Source organism: Siniperca chuatsi, linkage group LG16, assembly GCF_020085105.1.
Source record: "Siniperca chuatsi isolate FFG_IHB_CAS linkage group LG16, ASM2008510v1, whole genome shotgun sequence".
Classification (NCBI taxonomy): Eukaryota; Metazoa; Chordata; class Actinopteri; order Centrarchiformes; family Sinipercidae; genus Siniperca; species Siniperca chuatsi.
This window is the reverse complement of record NC_058057.1, coordinates 15,316,360-15,335,702: the sequence shown is the minus strand read 5'-3', so window position 1 is coordinate 15,335,702 and position 19,343 is coordinate 15,316,360. Positions and strand designations below refer to the sequence as shown.

Sequence of the window (19,343 nt, the reverse complement as noted above, 5' to 3'; positions counted from 1 at the left end):
TAACAAGGGGTCCAAGTTGACACAGTGACAGTTCCTCGCAGAGCGACAGAGGGGCCCTGCCATCCAACAACAGAGGCTTTGTCGCTCTGCTCCTCTTGGCTTGTTATGGACTTCCTTCTCTCTCTCTTTCTCTCGCTTTCTCTCCCTTTTTTAGTGAGCCCATTTTCTTGTCTGAAGTCTTAATTTGGGGCGCTGGCCAGTGGGGAGAGGGAAGAGAGGCGAGGGGACCAAGGGAGAGAAGAACGGGGGGGAGAGAGGAGAGGAGGTGCAGAGTGGTGATGCCTGCAGACGGACGGCCCTTTGTTCCTCCTTTCCCAGGCTCCTCTCTTGAGCCTCCGAGGCTCCAGTTGCGTTGGAGCCTTCCAGAGAGAGAGAGAGAGAGAGAGAGAGAGAGAGAGAGAGGAAAAAGGGGGCACAATGATCTGTCCAACTGGAATCTTTCAATTCCATAAAACAAATGCACACATACAAACAGTGATGTGGAGATTGAAAGAAAGGAGGGGGTAGAAAAAGAAAGAACAAATGAATCAAAAGATAATGAATAAAGAATTAATAGAAGTGAACTAAAACATAAAATGGCAAAGAACACATGAGAATGGTATGAAGAAGACATCAAAAACAGCACACACAGTGTAAACTGCACATACTGACCACTAGGTGTCCCCATCACTGATGCCAAATGTGGGCAACCCAGAATTAATCCCACACTGTGCCAGTGGCTCTGGAGCATAAGACCAGTGTGTTGCTCCATCCACAATAGATGAAATCCAGTGTTTAATTACTAACACATGCAGAATGAATCCATCAATCTGTGCAATGTGGAAATCTGTTTTCATGGTTTTTGATTGAAACTGGAATCATTTTTGTGTGAAAAGTTTAATTCTAGGTGCAATGATGAAATAAATGCACTATTAAGCAAATAAAAGGAGATGCACACATACATACAGATTGCCATCCTCTGTAAAAAAAAAAGGTCCTTTGATGGAGAAAAACTTCAATAGTATTCTGCTGTTTCAGTTTCAAGCCCCCAGTCATTTTGCAGGTGTAGGTGTCAAAATGGTTCAAACAGTGGACAGCTCATTTTGGTCGTTGGTAGGAGGATTGCACAGAGAAGAAATCGAAATGAGGTCCCGGGTCCTTGTGTTTCTTCGTCACAAAGGTTCCTCAGCATGGGGAGTTACATCAGTGCATGTGTGTGGTGATATTTACCAAAAAATGTTCTGTTTGTTGTTGGGTTGGTGTGCTGTAAATCCCCCACTGCCGCCAAGCTGTAAAATACACTTTCCCACTAAATGTAATGTGAAAGCTTAAATAAAACAATTTTAACTAAAAAACACACACTCTTAACACTAAATGGAACATGTTCTTGAACTTGAGCGTGTGATAACAGGCGACCACGAAGGGAGGAGGGACTTGGAGAGGGACCTTGGGGACCGTGTCAACGTTTTCTGTGCCGGAGCAGGGACAAACATTGGGCAAACATTGGGAAAGGCTGGCAGCCTTTGAGATAGTGGGCCGTTGATCTAAGACTGAGGAACTAAAGTCCACTATCTCCTGTCTGATATAGCAGCCAAGGTCTTGCTGACACACAAAGCCACAGAACAAACATGGATATACCTGAAGACAATGACCTTTGAACCCCCAGCGGGAGAGGTGGAAAAAACAGGAAGTGGTGAAAGTGACTCTGGTGACTTCCTCCCTGCAGGCCAAGAATGAATCAGGTGGAATGATTGTAAGTACACGGGTCATTGTACATAAAAAGCACACACACATTGTTCAAGAGTAGGAGGCACAGATGTGGTGTGTGCGCATGTGTGTGCCTACGTGCATGCGTGTGAGTGTGTGTGATGGAGGAAGCGAGAGAGTGAGACTTCAGATGTAGCGACAGATGGTATTTGATTACAGAGCAGACGGTCGGTGTTGTACAAAGATGCTGTCTCAGCCCAACCTAAGGAGCTGTTGCCTCCGGTTAAGGCAAGCGGAGGGAGGCAGGCGGAGGACGAGAGGGAAAAGGAACACGGGAGAGAGAAAAAAAAAAAATACAAGCAAGCAAGAAAGACACAAAAGAAGCAACTCCAAAAATGAGCATCAAAGCAAAAAGAGTGAAAAGCAGTCAGGCAAGAACAAAAGGAAGAAAAGGAACCGAGCAATGGGCAGGCGTGGTGGAAAGTACAACAGAGGGCATGATAAGAAAACAGCTAAATGACGCAGAGAGAACACACCAAGCATTTTAAAATAGTCTTGTATTTTACTTAAAAGACTCCCAAACTCATCAGCAAATAAATAACCATAAAAATGTAAAATGTGTGAATGTGCATTTTCTTTCAAAAAAAGTCAAATCAAATTTTAGTTTTTTAATATTTTTTGTTGTTTTTTAGAATTTTGTACATTATAACATTTCACTACATGACTGCACAGACACACACATGGGTGTAAACTAGAGCTGCTACAATTAGTTGATTAATCCATTAGTCGATCGACAGATAATAAATCTGCGACTATGATAATCAATTATTCGTTTTAGTCATTTTCATGTGAAAATGTCAAAACAGTATCTGGTACCAGCTTCACAGTTTTTTTTGTTTGTTTTTTAAATATTTGATAGTAAACAAAATATCTGTGGGTTTTGGACTGTTGGTCGAATAAAACAATTTTAATACATCTCCTTGGGCTGTGGAATATTATACCAGGCATTTGTCACAGGCGTTTTTAGACATTTTATAGACAAAATGATTAATCGAGAAATTAATGAAGCAGATTAATCGATAAAAGGTTTGTCTTTCGGCTGTTTTCTTAAACTTTTATCTAAGCATTTATTAACTTGTCTGTACAGATTGTAAAGCTCCTTGAAGCAGATTTGTGATTTGTGATAGTGGGCTATATAAATAAAATTGACTTGATTTTATTTATGAAATCTTTCATACACCATGTACTTAATTTCCACCAACTTTTTAGTTGATATCTTTATTCTGCTTTAGTGTTGTAGGTTGAAGAGAGGATTTCATTGTGTGTGTGTGTGTGTGTCTGTGTGTGTGTGCGCGTGTGTGTCCGTAGGTATGTTAATTGTTGCATTCAGCCCGATGTGGTGGCATCAGCAGTCATCAGTGGAGAAAACAAGGCTGGGAGGTTGGTGCTCTGCTGTCAAACCCCTCATTAGTGCACTGAATCACTCAGAGAGCAGAGCAGCACTGATCCACTCAAACAGGAGAGAGTAACTATACAGTAAATGCATACATTGTAGTCAGTGATGCACTTGTAACTAAAAACGTTAATAAACAAGATAGGCGATACCAAGGTAATATACCATGTACCATATATTTATATAACTTAAATCACTTTGTTTGTATTAATTATCTCCCACCCATCTCTCTCTCACACACACATCAAAACAAAATACTTTTTTATTTTTTATTTTGCGTGTACCTTGTAAAGGTGATATAAATAAACCATAAACAGCAGACGTTTTCTACTCTTTCATTTTTATTTCCATTTTTTATTCATTTTGCACAAGCTTGCATATATACTGCACATACATTCAGTTCATAGAGGGTGAAGGCACGAAAGGCAATTTGACTACTGGTTGTTTTTGGGCTGGGCCAAAGCAATACAGGGGAAAAAATCTCAAGAGAAAATACAAAACTGCTTCAAACTAGTTTCAGCTTTCTAGCCCACCCTCGGCCCTGTCCTAGAACAAAACATAACAACCTTTTTTTTTTAACTGTCCAGTTCCATTTAGCTGCCAAGATCTCCATTTTATCATTTCTCTCAATTGAATGAGCACGAATACTAATTTTTGAAATTCAATTTTCGGTAGATAAGGATTAAAATCTTTTAAGTTGGTTCTACTCAATGAAATGCAGTACAGCCTTCCCTGTTTGAAAAACAAAAGAAAATAACATCAAATAAATTAGGATAAATTAAACCAATAAATTACACAAAATCTGCAAGACAAATAGACACCAATAACAGAAAAAAGCAGCCATGTCATGAGTTTTATTTTACAACCTGTGTGTAACTATTCAGACTGTATTTGAAACATGGCTGTTTCAGTTGGAATTACTGCACTATAATTGAATAATAATGTCATACAAAAAGCATCAACAAAACACTATTTACATAACATATTGCTAAGTTACACAAAGGCAGTATTTATCACTGTAAGTCCACATCATTGATATTTACAAAAAAAGAGGAGCAATGTAATAATAATAAAAAAAAAGAATCACTACTGAAAGCATCGAGAAACAAAAACCCCTTTCAAACAGGTCAGAAAACAGATCAGAGGAAATTATCGCAACACACACACACACACACACACATACACATACACACACACGTTGCCAAAGCTTAATGAGAATCATTTACATGTCAGGATGGTACTCCCAGGGGTGGGGGAGGGGCCACAGTGTTGAGAATTGTGTCACTCACTGGTTCACAGGTTCTCATAATCGGTCTTTTCTCTCACACAGACACACACTCATATACATCTACACACACACACACACACACACATGCAAAATGCAAAGCCTACAGAAATTCAACAAAAGTCCAAACTTTTTCCAACTGTTTGAACCCAGTAAAAAAGGGTATAAATCACTTTTTTCTTACTGCAGTCTCTTTTTAAACTGCCCCCTCTATGACACTACTGTTCTGATGACAATGAGTTCCTGTCTCTCTCCCGGGTCAAATCTAGAGCTACGTCGGTGGCAGTCTGCCCTTGTTTTTGGATGAGACTGGGTCCACAGACTGCCAACGGGCCACTCCGTGACATCATCATTACCCGACGCTAGCCTAATGCATCGTTCTGTCAGCAAAAATTAAAGAAACGGATGCTGGTGCAACTTCAAGGGCACTGCCGACGGGAAACAGACCCCCGTTAAAGGCATGGCAGGGAAAAAAACATCAACCAAAACCTCTCCGCTGTGGGCTTTTGGAAAAGTGGTTACGAGTCCAGATGGAGAGAGCGGGTCATCTCTATTTTTTCACCCTTCTTTTTTTAACCACTCTCACCCCTCTCTAGCACTCTGAGAGATAATATAAAAACTGTACAGCTATTCTTTGTTTCATCCTGACAGTATTTACAGTAGCGACAACAATATTTCACTTACTCTGAAAACATATTCCAAGTTTATTTTTTCTTATCTCAAGAAGACAGCCATTCAGCACAATACAAAAAGGTAAAGAAACCAAAAGGAAAAGTGGTCACAAAACCTGCAAAAAACCTACAACTATTGCTCCTAATCTACCAACAACTCACTTATTCAGAATACAGATTTAAACAAAGCCGTCACTAAAAATACCCTCAAGATTTCTTTTATGAAACAATTTCTAACAGTGCCTTCCAAAGAACTTCCACTACTGTATATATATTTTTCCCATAGATTTATCTTTTACAATTCTTAAAAAAGCCTATATATGTATTTCAGTAGTGTTATCCTTAAAATCAAACGACCCCAGAAAAGGAAAACTTGACAAAAATATTCTCAACACGGTATTAAGGTCTTGCTAATCCATTTTTTGCACATAAGTCTTCATTATCCTGAATTAATCTTTTTAGGCGCAGGAACTCTTTAGGGTGGGGTTGCAGGAACGGGGAGGTTGGGGAGCAATAATAATCTGTGCATCAGATAAAAGTGTCCTTTCCTCTCTCCTTTGTTTGTGGCGCTTTAGAGCCCTTGGCTGGTGCTTTGAGACTCTGAGACATGCAGGGCCTAGCCCATCCTTCAGTGAGAAATGTGTCCGTCCCGCTCTCTCAGGGCTCCGGATCTTAAGAACACTGTCCGGGGAGGAGGAGAGGGGGGGCATAATGAAGGGAGTAGCTCACTGTCTTTCTCTGCCTCCTTTTGTCAGGCGCTTTGTCTCGCTTAGACAAGTCAGCAGGTTAAGCAACCTGTCCCTTTTGATCTTTTGTGACACACACACACACACACACACACACACACACACACACACACACACACTATAAGCTGATGTTGCCAAGGTGAGATCAACAGCTAGCTCGCACGCACACTAGAAAGTATTCAAGTCCTCTCGTTGCTTGAAACTTACCTCATCAAAAGGGCAGCTAACACTAACTGCTTCTTAAAATTCTTAAAAGCCTGAGAGGGCAGATAAAATTCATAAAACACAAGATATACATGTACAACACAAGTGGAAAAAATCTGGGATTAGAATCTCAGGTAAAAGTGAAAGGAATGGCGTTTAACAAACTGGGCACAGTGGCTTCAGCAGAATCTCACTTTGGGTCTTAAAAGCTGCCAGTTTGGGACAGAGGGACAGAGCAGAGGGTGTCAGTTGTGTGTTGCTCCTCGCTCTGTGCCTTTGTTCCCGCTCTTTGTAGTGCTGAGAGCTTCTCCATCTACCCCTGGGGTGAGTGCTCACCTCTGACCTCGTTGCAGTGAGAGAGGAGCTAGATCACTCAAAGGCAGGTGAACATGGAAGGAAGGAGCAGTGTGTGTGTGCTTGTATGTGTGTGTGTGTGTGTTGTTTGTGGGGGAAGTTCCACTTGAAGCAGAATTAATTAACGCCTGTGTTTCAGTTTATATTCACCTCTCTCTTTGCCCTCCTTGAATTATCTTCCTCTCTGTGATGCTTCTATTCATATGTATTCAATTATCTATTGTTTCAGCAAGACTGTACTTTAGATTGCCACAGTATTCTGATATATTCAAGTATCAACTGCTATTGAAATAACTTCATAATGTAATTTACACCTTGTATAGGCTAATCGTAATAAAAGCCTGCCATATAAACAGGCCGACTTCATCTCACACACCAGCTATTCAGTGAACAGTGCTATAAGACAAAAACCTATGCAGTTATTATTGTGTATGTTCACCAGTCCTGAACAGATAATTAGATGAATAAGATTTATTTGATAGCTGAACAAATGGCTCGTTTAGTAGGAGCAGGTTAGTTATCAAAGCTGGAGTGGCTATGGAAATTTAGCGGTTTAAAAACAGCAAGTCACGCACCAAAAGGCCACACTTCTGCAAATTTCTTTACTTCTGCACCGTTTACTTCATGTGTTTCTGCACACGAACTCCTTGTCCAACATCGTTGCCAGACTAATCCTGTGCAGGATATAGGCTAGTCACTACAGGTAGAGAAGATAGAGAAGCCCACTCTGATGGCCCTCGATTAAAACCCCAAATTGAAACACTTTCCAGGCAAGTTGCCCCAGACCCCGACCACCAAAAAAATAAACAAAACCAAAGTCCACTTCAGAGATGGACAAACAAAAACAAGAGTAAGGAGAAGGATGGGAAATTGGGGCAAATTATATCAGAATCTAAACTCCTGTGGAATAATATTAATAGCAATAATTTATTTTTTTCTGCGGTGGCATCAAGGGACAAACAAATCTCGAGGTGCCAATCTTCAGCAAGCAGTGATGACAAATAATAATAATCATAAACAACAATAATAATAATCAAAATAAAAATGTACAGCCAATAAACACAATGCCCTACTTGCAGGGAAAACACACTTCAAAACATGGTAGAGCTCAGTAGCTATTTGAAACCAGTCCAAGTTCCACAGACTAGTAGAGACCAGTACAACGAGTCCAGTCTTAGTCCAGTCAATAACCTCTCTAGGCCTTGTTTTTGTGTATATGTGTGTGTGTGTGTGTATGTGTGTGTGTGTGTGTGTGTGTGTGTGAGTGACTGTCCTGTTGAGGACATCTTCAGTAGCACAGTCTATTGGGCACCCACTTTGCACTTTGCAGGGACAGTTCATTTGGACACCCACTGGATTGTAGGGACACCCCTGGGTGCCACAAGTAAAGTCTTTAGGGAACCCAGCCTATGTAGTGTAAATGGTAACTCCTTCCACAGTCTGAGGACTTATTAAGTGTTGATCATAAAACAGGCCAAATGGATGAGGGTTCACACGGTCCAAAAACACCCAATAAGATTCGAGTCTCTTCAGTTCATAATCATAGAAAAACAAAACAAATAATAACCATCATGATAATTATCATATAAGAACAACAACACAATAGCTAGGTCATTTAGGAACTGCCACAGAGGCTTCAGATTGGGAATGCTACTTCGTAACTTTCATACATTCAAAAGAAAAAAAAACAGGAAATCAAAAGTATAGTTGGGGAAAGGAAAAAAAACAAAAGAGAATATCATTTTGAAATTCTATGAAGTCAGAGAAAATAAAAAAGCGCAAAGCGTTGAGCGAGGAGGAGGAGGAGGAGGAGGAGGAGGAGGAGAAATTTACTCGTGTAGAAGCTCTTGGAGACAGTTGGGGGACTTGAAGATCTCGGGGACCTCGCTGTCCAGTTTGCAGATGACCTTGTAGATGGCCTTCTTCCAGGACGGGTCCACGTCTTTGCCAGCCACGATGGCGTTGAAGAACTCCCTCAGTGTAATCTCGGCCACCTCCAGGAAACGATCAGGGACCTTTACAGACACAGGAAGGAAAGAAATAGTTATTCATCTATGAAAGTATATTGAAGATTTGAGAGGACACAAAACCAATTCGGAGCGCTACTCAGTCAGCATTTGACAGCGCACAGGCACAGATTCGTAAGAGCAGAATCAGATTTGAGCATGCAATACCAATCATGTGCACGCTCATTTCTGCTCTCTCAGTTTTCTCCAGGTGTTTTGGCAGCTTGTGAGCACTTGAGATTGCAAGAGGTTGCCTGCCAACCATTTTTGACTACATGGGATTTACATATTTTATATGTAAACTATGATGGTTCCTAAAGTATTTTTCCCCACTGTAAGTTCCCATTTCAACATTTTCTTTGAACATTCCTTTATATATCACAGTACAGAAACACAGGAATGTCACTGATATATTTGGAGATATTATAGGTTGTTTGTTTTCCCGTCAGTTTGATATGGTGGATAGCTCTAAACACTACAATATCCACAAGCCTCAGCTGCAGTTGCCAGTCAGAGGAATGAATCAGAGCTGTATCAAATTCAGAAAGCTTTGTGGTTGCAAATATGAACAAAACACTGTGTCATAGTTGCCAAAATCATCTAGAATTGACTCAAAGCTTCAAAGTGAATTGTTTTAAATTGCAGAATGTTTTATCAGGGTTCTACAATGCGGAACTTTAGCTTCCACTCACTGTTAGCGACACACACAACTTAATTTTAGCTCAGTGATCGGATATTTCTGAAATGCTCCTTGGGAGTCCCAATTAATTTCTCTCCTTACTTTTGTATGTACACAGGCGTGTGCCTTTGCTGTTTTATCAAAGAACCAGACATTTTTAATGCAGTTGCTCATCTTTTGTACTGATGAGCCAGGAGAGTTTCCTGTCCATCCAAGCCTTCGAAGTGCTCCAGCTGCCAATCACCTAACATTGTCTATGCAGAAAATGAACGGGACTCTGGAACCTTGAATGCCCCAAAGAACTCCTTCCCCTTCACAGCTCTATCACTTTGCAGCAGTGTATGCTTGCATTATGCTCAACACTGCCAGCTCCTCCCTTGTAGAATATGTTCATATTTTCACAGTGGATGTAAAACCATAAATCTCCTGTCTCTTGAGTATCTACTTCCTTAAAAGTCATTTGAGGCATCAGCCTGAAAAAGGTAACTTCTTGTGAATTTTTCTCACCCGCCCCCACAACACAGTGAGCGTGACATCTTTATGATTGCCACTGTAAATCTGTGACCAAACAAGAGAGCGGAGCTGAGTGAATAGCAGCAGAAAGCTGCTGGCGAAAGAGGAAGTACTAAATGCTTTGGGAACGGGGAGACACGCCGCCTCTTTAGTGTCCCTGACAGCAGCGCTCACCGACACCATGGAGATGATTAGTCTGGCAAAGATCTGTGACACCTTCCCCCAAGCCAACACTCTGTCACATACACACACACACACACACACACACGCACACACACACACACGCACACACACCCGTGCACACACCTCCTTGTGCCAAGGAGATGACACATCCTGTACTGTTACAGACCTCTACATAATGCTTGCTACACACATACAAACACACACTAGCTACCCTGGTGTGTTTGGCTGAGTCTCTTTCCTCGACTCAAAGCTCCAGGGCGATGCAGCCTTCAGGGGTCACCTGCTTGGATAATGCTGACTGTCTCCCTGCCTGCCTCCCTTGATGCTCACACACACACACACAAACACACACTGTCACACACACACATATACAGCAGCTTGCCCAAATGCCTGACAGTGCGCACTCTGCTCTGCTCCTCCAGTGTCCTGCAGATACTCATCAGGAGTGTCAGGACACAGCAAGGTTAGTGGCCACTCAACACACACACACACAGGCGGACATGTACACACACACACACACACAGTCAAACGCACAAGCATGCCTCTTCACATACACATGCATACACACTTATACACACATGGGACAGCCACCCACCCCCCTCTGGGTGATGAATGGAGACTAAGATGCCTGCGTGTCTGGTGTGTGTGCATATTTCTGTCCACTGCTCGAGTGAAAAGGTGAGTCGTGAATAAGGAGCTTGTATGCTCTGTGTGTGTGTGTGTGTGTGTGTGTGTGTGTGTGTGTGTGTGTGTGTGTTTGACAGAGAGTGAAAGAAAACACACAAGCTAACCCAATTCCCCAAATATTGAATTCCCCTCTGGTGCGATAGAAGAGGATATAATTCATCGTTTGGACTGCTGTCGTCTCTGAAATACTGGCACAATGACCCCGGTGCGAGGGCAACTGTCTGTGTATGTGTTGTAAGTGTCCATGTGGGCATGCGCACCCTTTTCCCAAAAGACCTCGCTAACGGGCCGGTGCAGTGCAGCGCCCTATCCGTTAGACGCAGGGAGTGCCGCATTACTAAGAATATTCCTGCATGGAATTTCTCCTGACGTTTTGACTATAAAAGGACAGCAAAACGCTGACTGCAAGGAGAAAGCAATGTCAAGGAGAAAAGGGTATTGGTATTTCAGATCCTCTTGACTGAGAGAGCGAGAGAGTGAGAATGGGAGGGAGGGAGAGAGAGATGGCAAGAGAAGGAGGGGCTGAGAAGAGTCTAAGGAGAGAGAGAGCAGAGCGACAGAACAGAGGGAGTTATTCCTGTCCCACAAGCCTTTGTTTTGCGACTACGTGTGAGTTGTGTATGTGAGCAAGCTGCCTCCTGACCAGCAGTGAGCCTTAACTGTTTGCAACCCCTCCCTTGTCCCACTCTGTCCCCTCACACTCCCTCCTCTTCATGTTTCTCTCTCTCTAGGGTCAGCTGTTGGGCCTTTGTTCCAGAGGCATTGTGGGGGATTATCCAGTGTGGCCGTTCATTCGCTCGGCTGTCCGGTAAATGGGGCCAATCGCGTGGCTCACAATCCTTCATACATATTTCATAGGGCTTTTTAACAACTTCTCAGCAGAGCCCAAAATTAAAGGACAGATGTACACAGAGGGGAGGAGAGAGGGAGGGAGGGAGGAAAAAAAGAATAGCGAGCAATGGATGGAGGGTTGTGTGTGTGTGTGTGTGGAATTACGCCTGGAAAAGGCACACAAGGTGACTGGTCCACACTATGCCAGCTAAATTTGAAAACGCAACTTTTTGTCTTTGGCTTTTGGTCGACACTACGCCAGTGTTTTTCTCACCTGAAAACAACTTTTTCAAAAACAGCTTTGCGTTTTAGTGTGGAAAATTGAGCTTTTGGAAAATGATGACGTAAGCCTGCTCAGTCATAATCAGCAGCCGTGTGGCAGTAAATTTAAGGCAACTTTCTGTCACCTCTGACTGTTTGTGATCACTAATTTTAAATGTCAATATAGACAATCACACAGCACAGCTGTTGTTATTAATCTGTATTTATGTTTATTTTTGCCAGATTTCGCAATCATGACATAGGGGTTTGATCAGTGTCTCAGTGCAGTAGCGTAGGAAACACTGTTTGCCTGGTCAACGGGGAGCATTTATAGACTGCGATCAAATCACTATTTTATGCTTTTTCAGGTAACAGAAAGAGAAATATGAATAATAAATATAGAATAACTAAATTGTAGGTTTGCATGTAATAAAATACAGTAATAAAATACAGTATAGGTCGTTTTCAGATGTAAACAGTATTTTCAAATTTAGCCGACTTAGTGTGGATGAGTCTGAATAAAAGAGGACTAACATGACTGAGGTTGACCTCTTCATGTGTCGCACACAGATGCACACACACTTTCTGCTGATAAAATCGGAAGGCCTTCAGAAAAATAAGGGGTTTTGTTCTGAGAGAAAGTGCAAGAAAGAAGTGTGTGTGTGTGGCGGGTTGTCCAAAGAAAACAAAAGCTTTCATGAAAAGGGATATTATTGTTGCTCTACCCCTGTGTAACACAATATGAAAGGAGGAAGACAGAGAGGGAAAAGGGGAGAAAATAATCACCAAAGGAGAAAAAGCTGGTCTCTAAAACACACACCTTTCCCTAACCTTTGCGTTGTGCAGCGTGTTGGGTAAATGCCAATCAAGGAGGAAGGAAGGAAGAAAGAAAGAGGGACTTCTCTGACAAGAGGCAGCGATGAGGCAGTTAATCACTCTCATTCACTGACTCCCCCCTCTCCCCCACAACTCTCTCCCCATTCTCTCCACCTCTCTCCATCTCCCTCTCTCGTGACAGGTTGCTTTGAGACAGAAGGATAAGCTCTTTTTCAGAGAGAGGGAATCGGATTTCCTGCTTTTTGATGAGATAATAAAATATGACTGAGGACAATAGGAGCCTGTGGACGGCTTGCTGAGAGCCATTCACTCCAGCAGCGGCCCCTGTCTTAAGACTGCTTAGACAAACGTTTAAAAAGGTAGCCAGAGGCCCAAGCCCTCACATAAAGGCTACTGTTACACACACTGTGTGCAAGTGTGTGTGTGTATCTTTGCATGTGTTTCAGTAAAGCCTGAGAAATCTCTTCTCTCTTGGTGACTCAGGGTTGGCTGTTTGTTTGCCCAACGTGTTTCTCCCCTTTGCTTTTGGGAACTGTCAGGAGATGTATTGCATCTTCTGTTTGCACAGCGTTGGCCAAACAAGACGAGACCCTGGAAGATAAGGCTGTGTGCGCGAGTGAGTGTGTGTGCTAGTGAGCTGTAGCCTTGAAGGATGAAATGCAGGGACACAACATAAGCCCCCGCTGCCAGCCAGGTTAATTCCTAACCCCAACTCAGCCTGGGAATGCCAACACTTCCCATGCTTTTCAGTCATTGTATTTGTTTGTATGTGTGTGTGAGACAGGGAATTTATAGATTTTGAGAATGCACTGAATGCCAGAGATGGGGTCATCTTGCATTGATGTGTAACATGTTTCTTTGCAGTGACTGTATCTTAAGAATATTCTCACTTCTGCTGACAGCGAAACATGCGTTTAAAAACAAGAGTTGAAAGTGACGTTGTACAGGCCTGTGACATTTCAGTGAGTCAAGCCAGAGCTTCCCAAACCTCGAACACACACTCACACATAGGCCCCTGTGCCTCACTTATCTGCTCTGATCAATAATCTACAAAGGCCTTGATAAGCCCTTGGCCCACACCGTCACTTTAGGCAAACACAACCCATGTCCCCTTTCTTCCTACCCCTCACTGCGCTTGTCCCCAACCCCCTCTCCCACTGATAAGACTGTGCCATGGCTGAAGAGTCCAACCAACTAGCGAGGAAAATAATGGGCAGAGTCGCAGTGGATCCTTCGTTCGATCATTTCCTTACCAAATGCTTAATTTTCTTAATTATTTCAAGCTTCCACTTTTCCTAAATTCCTCTAAAATCCTCAAATCTTTTATCCCCGAAGTGTGCGTTTTTTTCCGTGTTTAGGCGACTACTGGGACGGGAAACAGGCCTCAAAGCTGAGCAAACACCAGCCACCCTCACTCCACTGATAGCCTTGAGAACATGGAGCCTTGAGGGGCTGTTGTGTATACATGTACGTGTGTGTGTGTGTCTGTCTTGCTGTCTAGTGTGTGTGTACGTATGTGAGCATGAGCACTAGCGTCACATGGGCTCTTCTCAAGGTGCACCTCCACCGGGGAGTCAAGGACAGGACAGGGTCAAAAGCATAGATGAAGTCGCTCTCCTATCCCATCTTCCTCGCTCCTCCCTCCACATTTACTTGCCTCAACCCCCCACACACACACACACACACACACACACACAGGTTAAGAATTCATATCATATCATTGTCTCTTTGAGATGTTTCCTCCCTTCTTGCCATCCCCTCTCTTTCCCTTGCTTCATAGAAATTGGGGGTTGTGGCGAGGGTGCTAGCTTTATATCAATGCATGCAACAGACACAGACAACAGACAGAAAAATAATATGGACTCAGAAGAATTGCAAAACAGCAGGGGAAGCCAGAAATCATAGTTCAAGCCCTTGTTTATAGACTTTAAAATTCATTGTCTGAGCTTGTATGGCAGACACAAGCTGAGAGAAAGCAATCTAAACGAAGGGGGGTCACAGAGCACTGTAATGGGGCCTCTGGAGGTCAGGAAGTCAACCCGACTCAGAGAGACCGAGAGAGCAGGAGGCAGAAGGGAAAGAAAGGAGCAAGGGAGTCTGGAAGATAGGAACAGGACATCTGGAGAGGAGGAGAACAGAGGGAGGGAGGGAGGGAGGGAGGGAGAGGAAGAATAGAAGGGTAGGAGGAAGGAGGGTGTGGGTGGGTGGGGAAAACAATAAAGGATGGAGAGCAAGGAGCTGCAGCGAAGGAGGGAGGATGGAAGATGGATGGATGAATAGAAGGAGAAAATAAGGAAGGGCAAGTGAGAGAATAAGATGGCAGGAGAAGAAAGAAAAATAAACTGCAGATTGGATTGAAGGAGGGAGAGTTTGGCATCAGCAGGGGAAATGGGAAGTGTGTGTGTGAATGGGGGGGTTGGTTTGACACATCTGCAGCTCTGATGCACGCCCTGGTCATTTTGGCATGAGTCCCTTTGCCACGCTTCATTAGTCTCACACACACACACACACACACACACACACACACACACACACACACACACACAGACACACGGAGGGAGACCAAAATGGTCCAGAAATAATGACATAATCAGCAGCTGTGCCACAGAGCAGGCTGCCCCTCACAAGGTGACCAGGGACAGAAGGAGAGAGGAGAGGGGAGAAGAAGGGAGGAGGAGGAGGGAGTACTGGTGGAAGAGAATCAAGTGTTGGACGAGCACAGAGAGAGGATATGTTTGTGTGTGTGTGTGTGAGCAGGTGAGAAAAGGAGAGAGGGGATCATGTAGTTCTATATGTTTAAGTGATTCCTTGCCACCCCTGGTGCCCCAGGCTCTACACGCAGCTCTGGTCATTTAATCAGTACACAGAATAAAGTGGCTTATTCTCACATACACATGCACATATGCGCACACACACACCACACTCTGAAGAAAAGACCTGTCAGGCAACGTCAAACGGGGGCGCTCAATAGCCCCCGGCTATTCACTGAGAAGCAGATGACCCTGTTCTGTATTCTCTTCTTTCCCTAACTCTTCTCACTAAAAGAACTAAAAAGCCAAGACAAGTCGCAAATGACGCTCATGGCACAGCAAAGGTCCGGGTTAATATCTGGTTTTGTCAAGGTTTGTTTTTTAAGATCTTTTGTAGATACATTTGCCCAGAGACCAACTGGGTACAGTGCACTCACTAGTGTGGTAACCAGTCTCTCTTTAGAGTTTAGTTCTCCGCCAAAAACACATTTTCTCACTAACTTCTAGTGTTAGGCTACCTAGCCTTTCAGATCGCTTTGGTTTTATTTTCCCTTGTATTGCTCCAGAACATGCTGTCAACAATTTTTATAGGGATTATTTCTTTGTTTGAAAGGACTTTCAATAAAAACTGTTGACAGTGTTCTGTAGATTATCAGGGACTCTGTTTCTGTCTCTCTGTTACTTTAACATTTGGTTAAACCAACCTTATAAGCCTATTAGCATCACAAAGTTATGACTTCTCACAGTCTCATGACTTTAGTAAAATAACGACACGTTTGAATCATATTTTCTTGTTGAACTCCATGTCTCAGTCTGTATCTATGATCATTTATCACATCTGTGATTCCGTTCACGTTGAAAATGATAAATATGAGCGCACAACATAAGACGGCCCCTCTCCTCAGGTCATCATAACTGCCTTAATTGTACCATCTCTGTAGAAACTGAAGCTGGTGTGTCTGCTCGCTCTGGTGGGAAAAGCAGGTGCAAACACATCTACACACACACACACACACACATACACACACACACACACATACACACACACACTATTGCATGTGGGTATACAAGGACAGTGAGTACTTATTACTTATTATTTGTTGCTGTACATGGCAGTGCACAGCTGTAGTGTGCACGCATGACAAATGCACATTTAGGGTAGTTTGGTGTGGGAGTGATAGAGACCAGGGGAATGACAGTAGATACTGTAGATATGAGCGGGAGAAAGCGGGTTAGGGGAGGTGTGTGTGTGTGTAGTTGACATAAACCCACTGGCAAATTGTATTGGTTGTATTTTTGGCAGCTCTGAACCTAAATCTATACCGCCAGCTTTTCATCTCTCTCCCTCTATCTTCTACCTCTTTTTGTCTTCAATCGCTCTTCAAAGAAAACCCTAGAGCCTTTTACTGAAAACACCACACCTGTGTGCAAGTGTGTGTTTTTAGGTACTTATGTATGTTTATACATGTTTGTATCTGTATCTGTGTCTTTGCCTGTGCATCCAGTGCAACGGCCGTGACCTTTTCACCTCAAATTCCCTGAGGTCGAACCCCGGTCAAAGACACACCCCACACACACAAACACACCATGACCTATGTGGTGAGAAAAGCAAAAAAAAAGAACAGGAATGAAGGAGTGCAAGACAGGGAGGGGAAAAGCAGGAGTAGGAGGAGAAAACAGACATTAGCCTATCTTGGTGGAGAACAAATGGAGCCCCGAGAGGGACGTGAAGAGGAGGAACGAGGGAGTGAGGGGGGAAGGAGAGGTGAAGCACACAATGCTATGGGGCACGGCAGTTGGACAGACAGCATCTGCTCTCAGCTCTCTGTGGCTCTGGTAATGGATGGAGAGTTGGAGAGACACCGGGAGAGCGCGAAGGAGGGAGATGGAGAGACAGCGGGAGGAAAAGCTGGAAAAAAATAGGGAGGGAAGAGAGGATAATAGAGGGAAAAGATATGCGGCCGCATGCGAGGGAGGAAGAGAGCTGGCTGAGGGAACGGTAGTGAAAAAGTCAAACTTTAGAAAGTTTTCTTTCATTATTTGGTCACTTTGGATGAAAAAAACACAGTGGATAAGTGCGTGTCTGTGGAAGGGTGTTTTCAATTCAAATAGAGGGATGACAGACGGATGGACAGACAAAAGAGGAAGAGGGACAAAAGGAGTGAGACATCTTTCTAATAGGAGAAAGAGCAGCTGATAAGGGAGGACACACGATACCTGTGTGTGTGTGTGCGTGTGTGTGTGTGTGTGTGGACGAAGGCTTCTCACCATGTTCACTGGTACCTCCCTTTCACATAGAGATCATAAGGACTTCCTCTTTTAAATGTCGACGTGTGTGCATGTATGGGTGTATGCGTGAGTGTGTGTGTGTGTGTGTGTGTGTGTCCTCTGTGGGAGGAGTGGTCACTGACAGAGGAAACTTGGCCTAGTCTGTCTTATGGAAATCTGAGAGTTTCCCAGAGCCATCATAAAACTGCCTCTTTATTAGACCCCACCTCTCTCTCTCTCTCTCTCTCTCTCTCTCTCTCTCTCTCTCTCTCTCTCTCTCTCTCCCTCCTTCTCTCTGTATCTAACCCATTACCAGGTCACACACATTCCTGTCTTATGAAAGATGATGTGTGTTGTCATTGGGGGTTCAAAGACAGACAGAGGGGGCTGCAGACTAAAAAGAAAAGGACACTAAGCGAGAATTTTCACTTGAGTCCTCACATGAAAGCGCTGCTCACTCAAAGTCAAGGCTTTGGGAGGCCGGGTGTGTTTTCAGAAGACTTTGATGGCGATGGACAGAGCGAATGAGAAGCGGAAAAGAAAGAGAAGAAGAGAGGGGATCAGGAGGGGGGCTGAGAAAAGAGGAAAGTAGAGCCGGGGTCTAGGTAATTAACGGCAAGCTCTTTAATTACCGCTGGTGTTCATTGTGCCAGAAGGAATGTGACAATTATGCCATTAAAACTTCCTAATGGGGGGAAAAAGTGAGGGGGGGGGGGATAACGGAAGACATGCAAAAGAGGAGGATGAAAGAATGAAAGGAGAGAGGCAACAGAAGGAAGAGAGAACGACGAGAGGGTGCAAGGGAGGAGGGATATGAAAGGAAAAGGGGAAACAATCGCGACAAAAGAGAAGCTGGGAGGGAGATGGGGAGCGTATTAGGCCAGCACAGTGACAGAGCAGATTAGCATCAAACAAGAAAGGCCACAGACGTGTGTGTGTGTGTGTGTGTGTGTGCGTGTGTGATCAGTGAAACAGAGGACATATTCATTCCAAAGACGCCACCAAGGTGGATGGAACTTTGATGATGCAGAATCTGGCAAAGGGAAAACTCAGTGTGTGTGTGTGTGTGTGTGTGTGTGCGCTTGCTGAATCTGCGTAGGCTCCTGTTTCAAGTGGTGGTGCAGGCAGGTAGGGGAGGAGAGGAGGAGGAGGAGGAGGAGGAGGAGGAGGAGGAGGAGGAGGAGGTGGAGGAGAAAGGGGAGAGATCCACAGAAAAGGGCCTTGGGGGCATCCTGATACACATCCAGTACATTTCCATCTCCATGTTACCTCTATGACTCACACACACACGCACACGCATATAAGACGGAAAAACACAAACACAAATGTGTCCATGCACATACATAATACACACAAACACACCATTCCCACACAAACATCAAACAGCAAAAACACACAACCCCCGCACCCGCACTCACAAAAACATGCGGTCATACACACAAATAACACCCACACACACACCAAAAAGCCACACACAAACACTTAACACACAGAGTCTTCGTGCTCACCAAGGCGGTTGGTTTGTCAGGGGGGTTAGAATTTGCATGGCTGGGCAAATTTTCCTTGTGCTAGACTCTAATCAGCTCCTGTATCTCTCAGACACCTGCCCAGCAAAAAAAACCTTAATATGCAAAACACTTTCCCTCCCTCCTCCACTACCGCAGCTCCTCGGCCAACAGAAGACTTATTCACCTGGTCTCTCTCACTCTTTTCCTCTCTGTCTGTCTTCTTGCAAATTTTCACATTTATGTATGCAAATAGGCTGTTCCCCTTAAGCCTGTTTCAACAGTAGCTTCCTGGTGCCAGGAGAAGAATGATAGTTTTGTCTGAGACTCAGAAAGAAGGAGTTTGTCAGGGGGAAAAGATGGCATGTTACCTGTGTGTGGGCCAGTTTTTGTTGAGTGCTGCATGCAAACTTTCTTTGGGATT

At 43.7% G+C, this 19,343-nt stretch overlaps 1 protein-coding gene across 2 annotated transcripts in view; it reads right to left on the bottom strand.

Annotated features, from left to right (window-relative positions):
• Positions 1-3,462: 3,462 nt before the first annotated feature.
• The window catches only part of LOC122862731 (prospero homeobox protein 1-like), a 35,736-nt gene continuing 19,855 nt past the window's right edge, over positions 3,463-19,343 (bottom strand). For both annotated transcript variants that reach the window (XM_044168337.1, XM_044168338.1), the window contains exon 5: positions 3,463-8,414. In XM_044168337.1, coding sequence (XP_044024272.1) covers positions 8,229-8,414 — 186 coding nt within the window. In that variant the 3' untranslated portion in view covers positions 3,463-8,228. The remainder of the gene's footprint in view (positions 8,415-19,343) is intronic.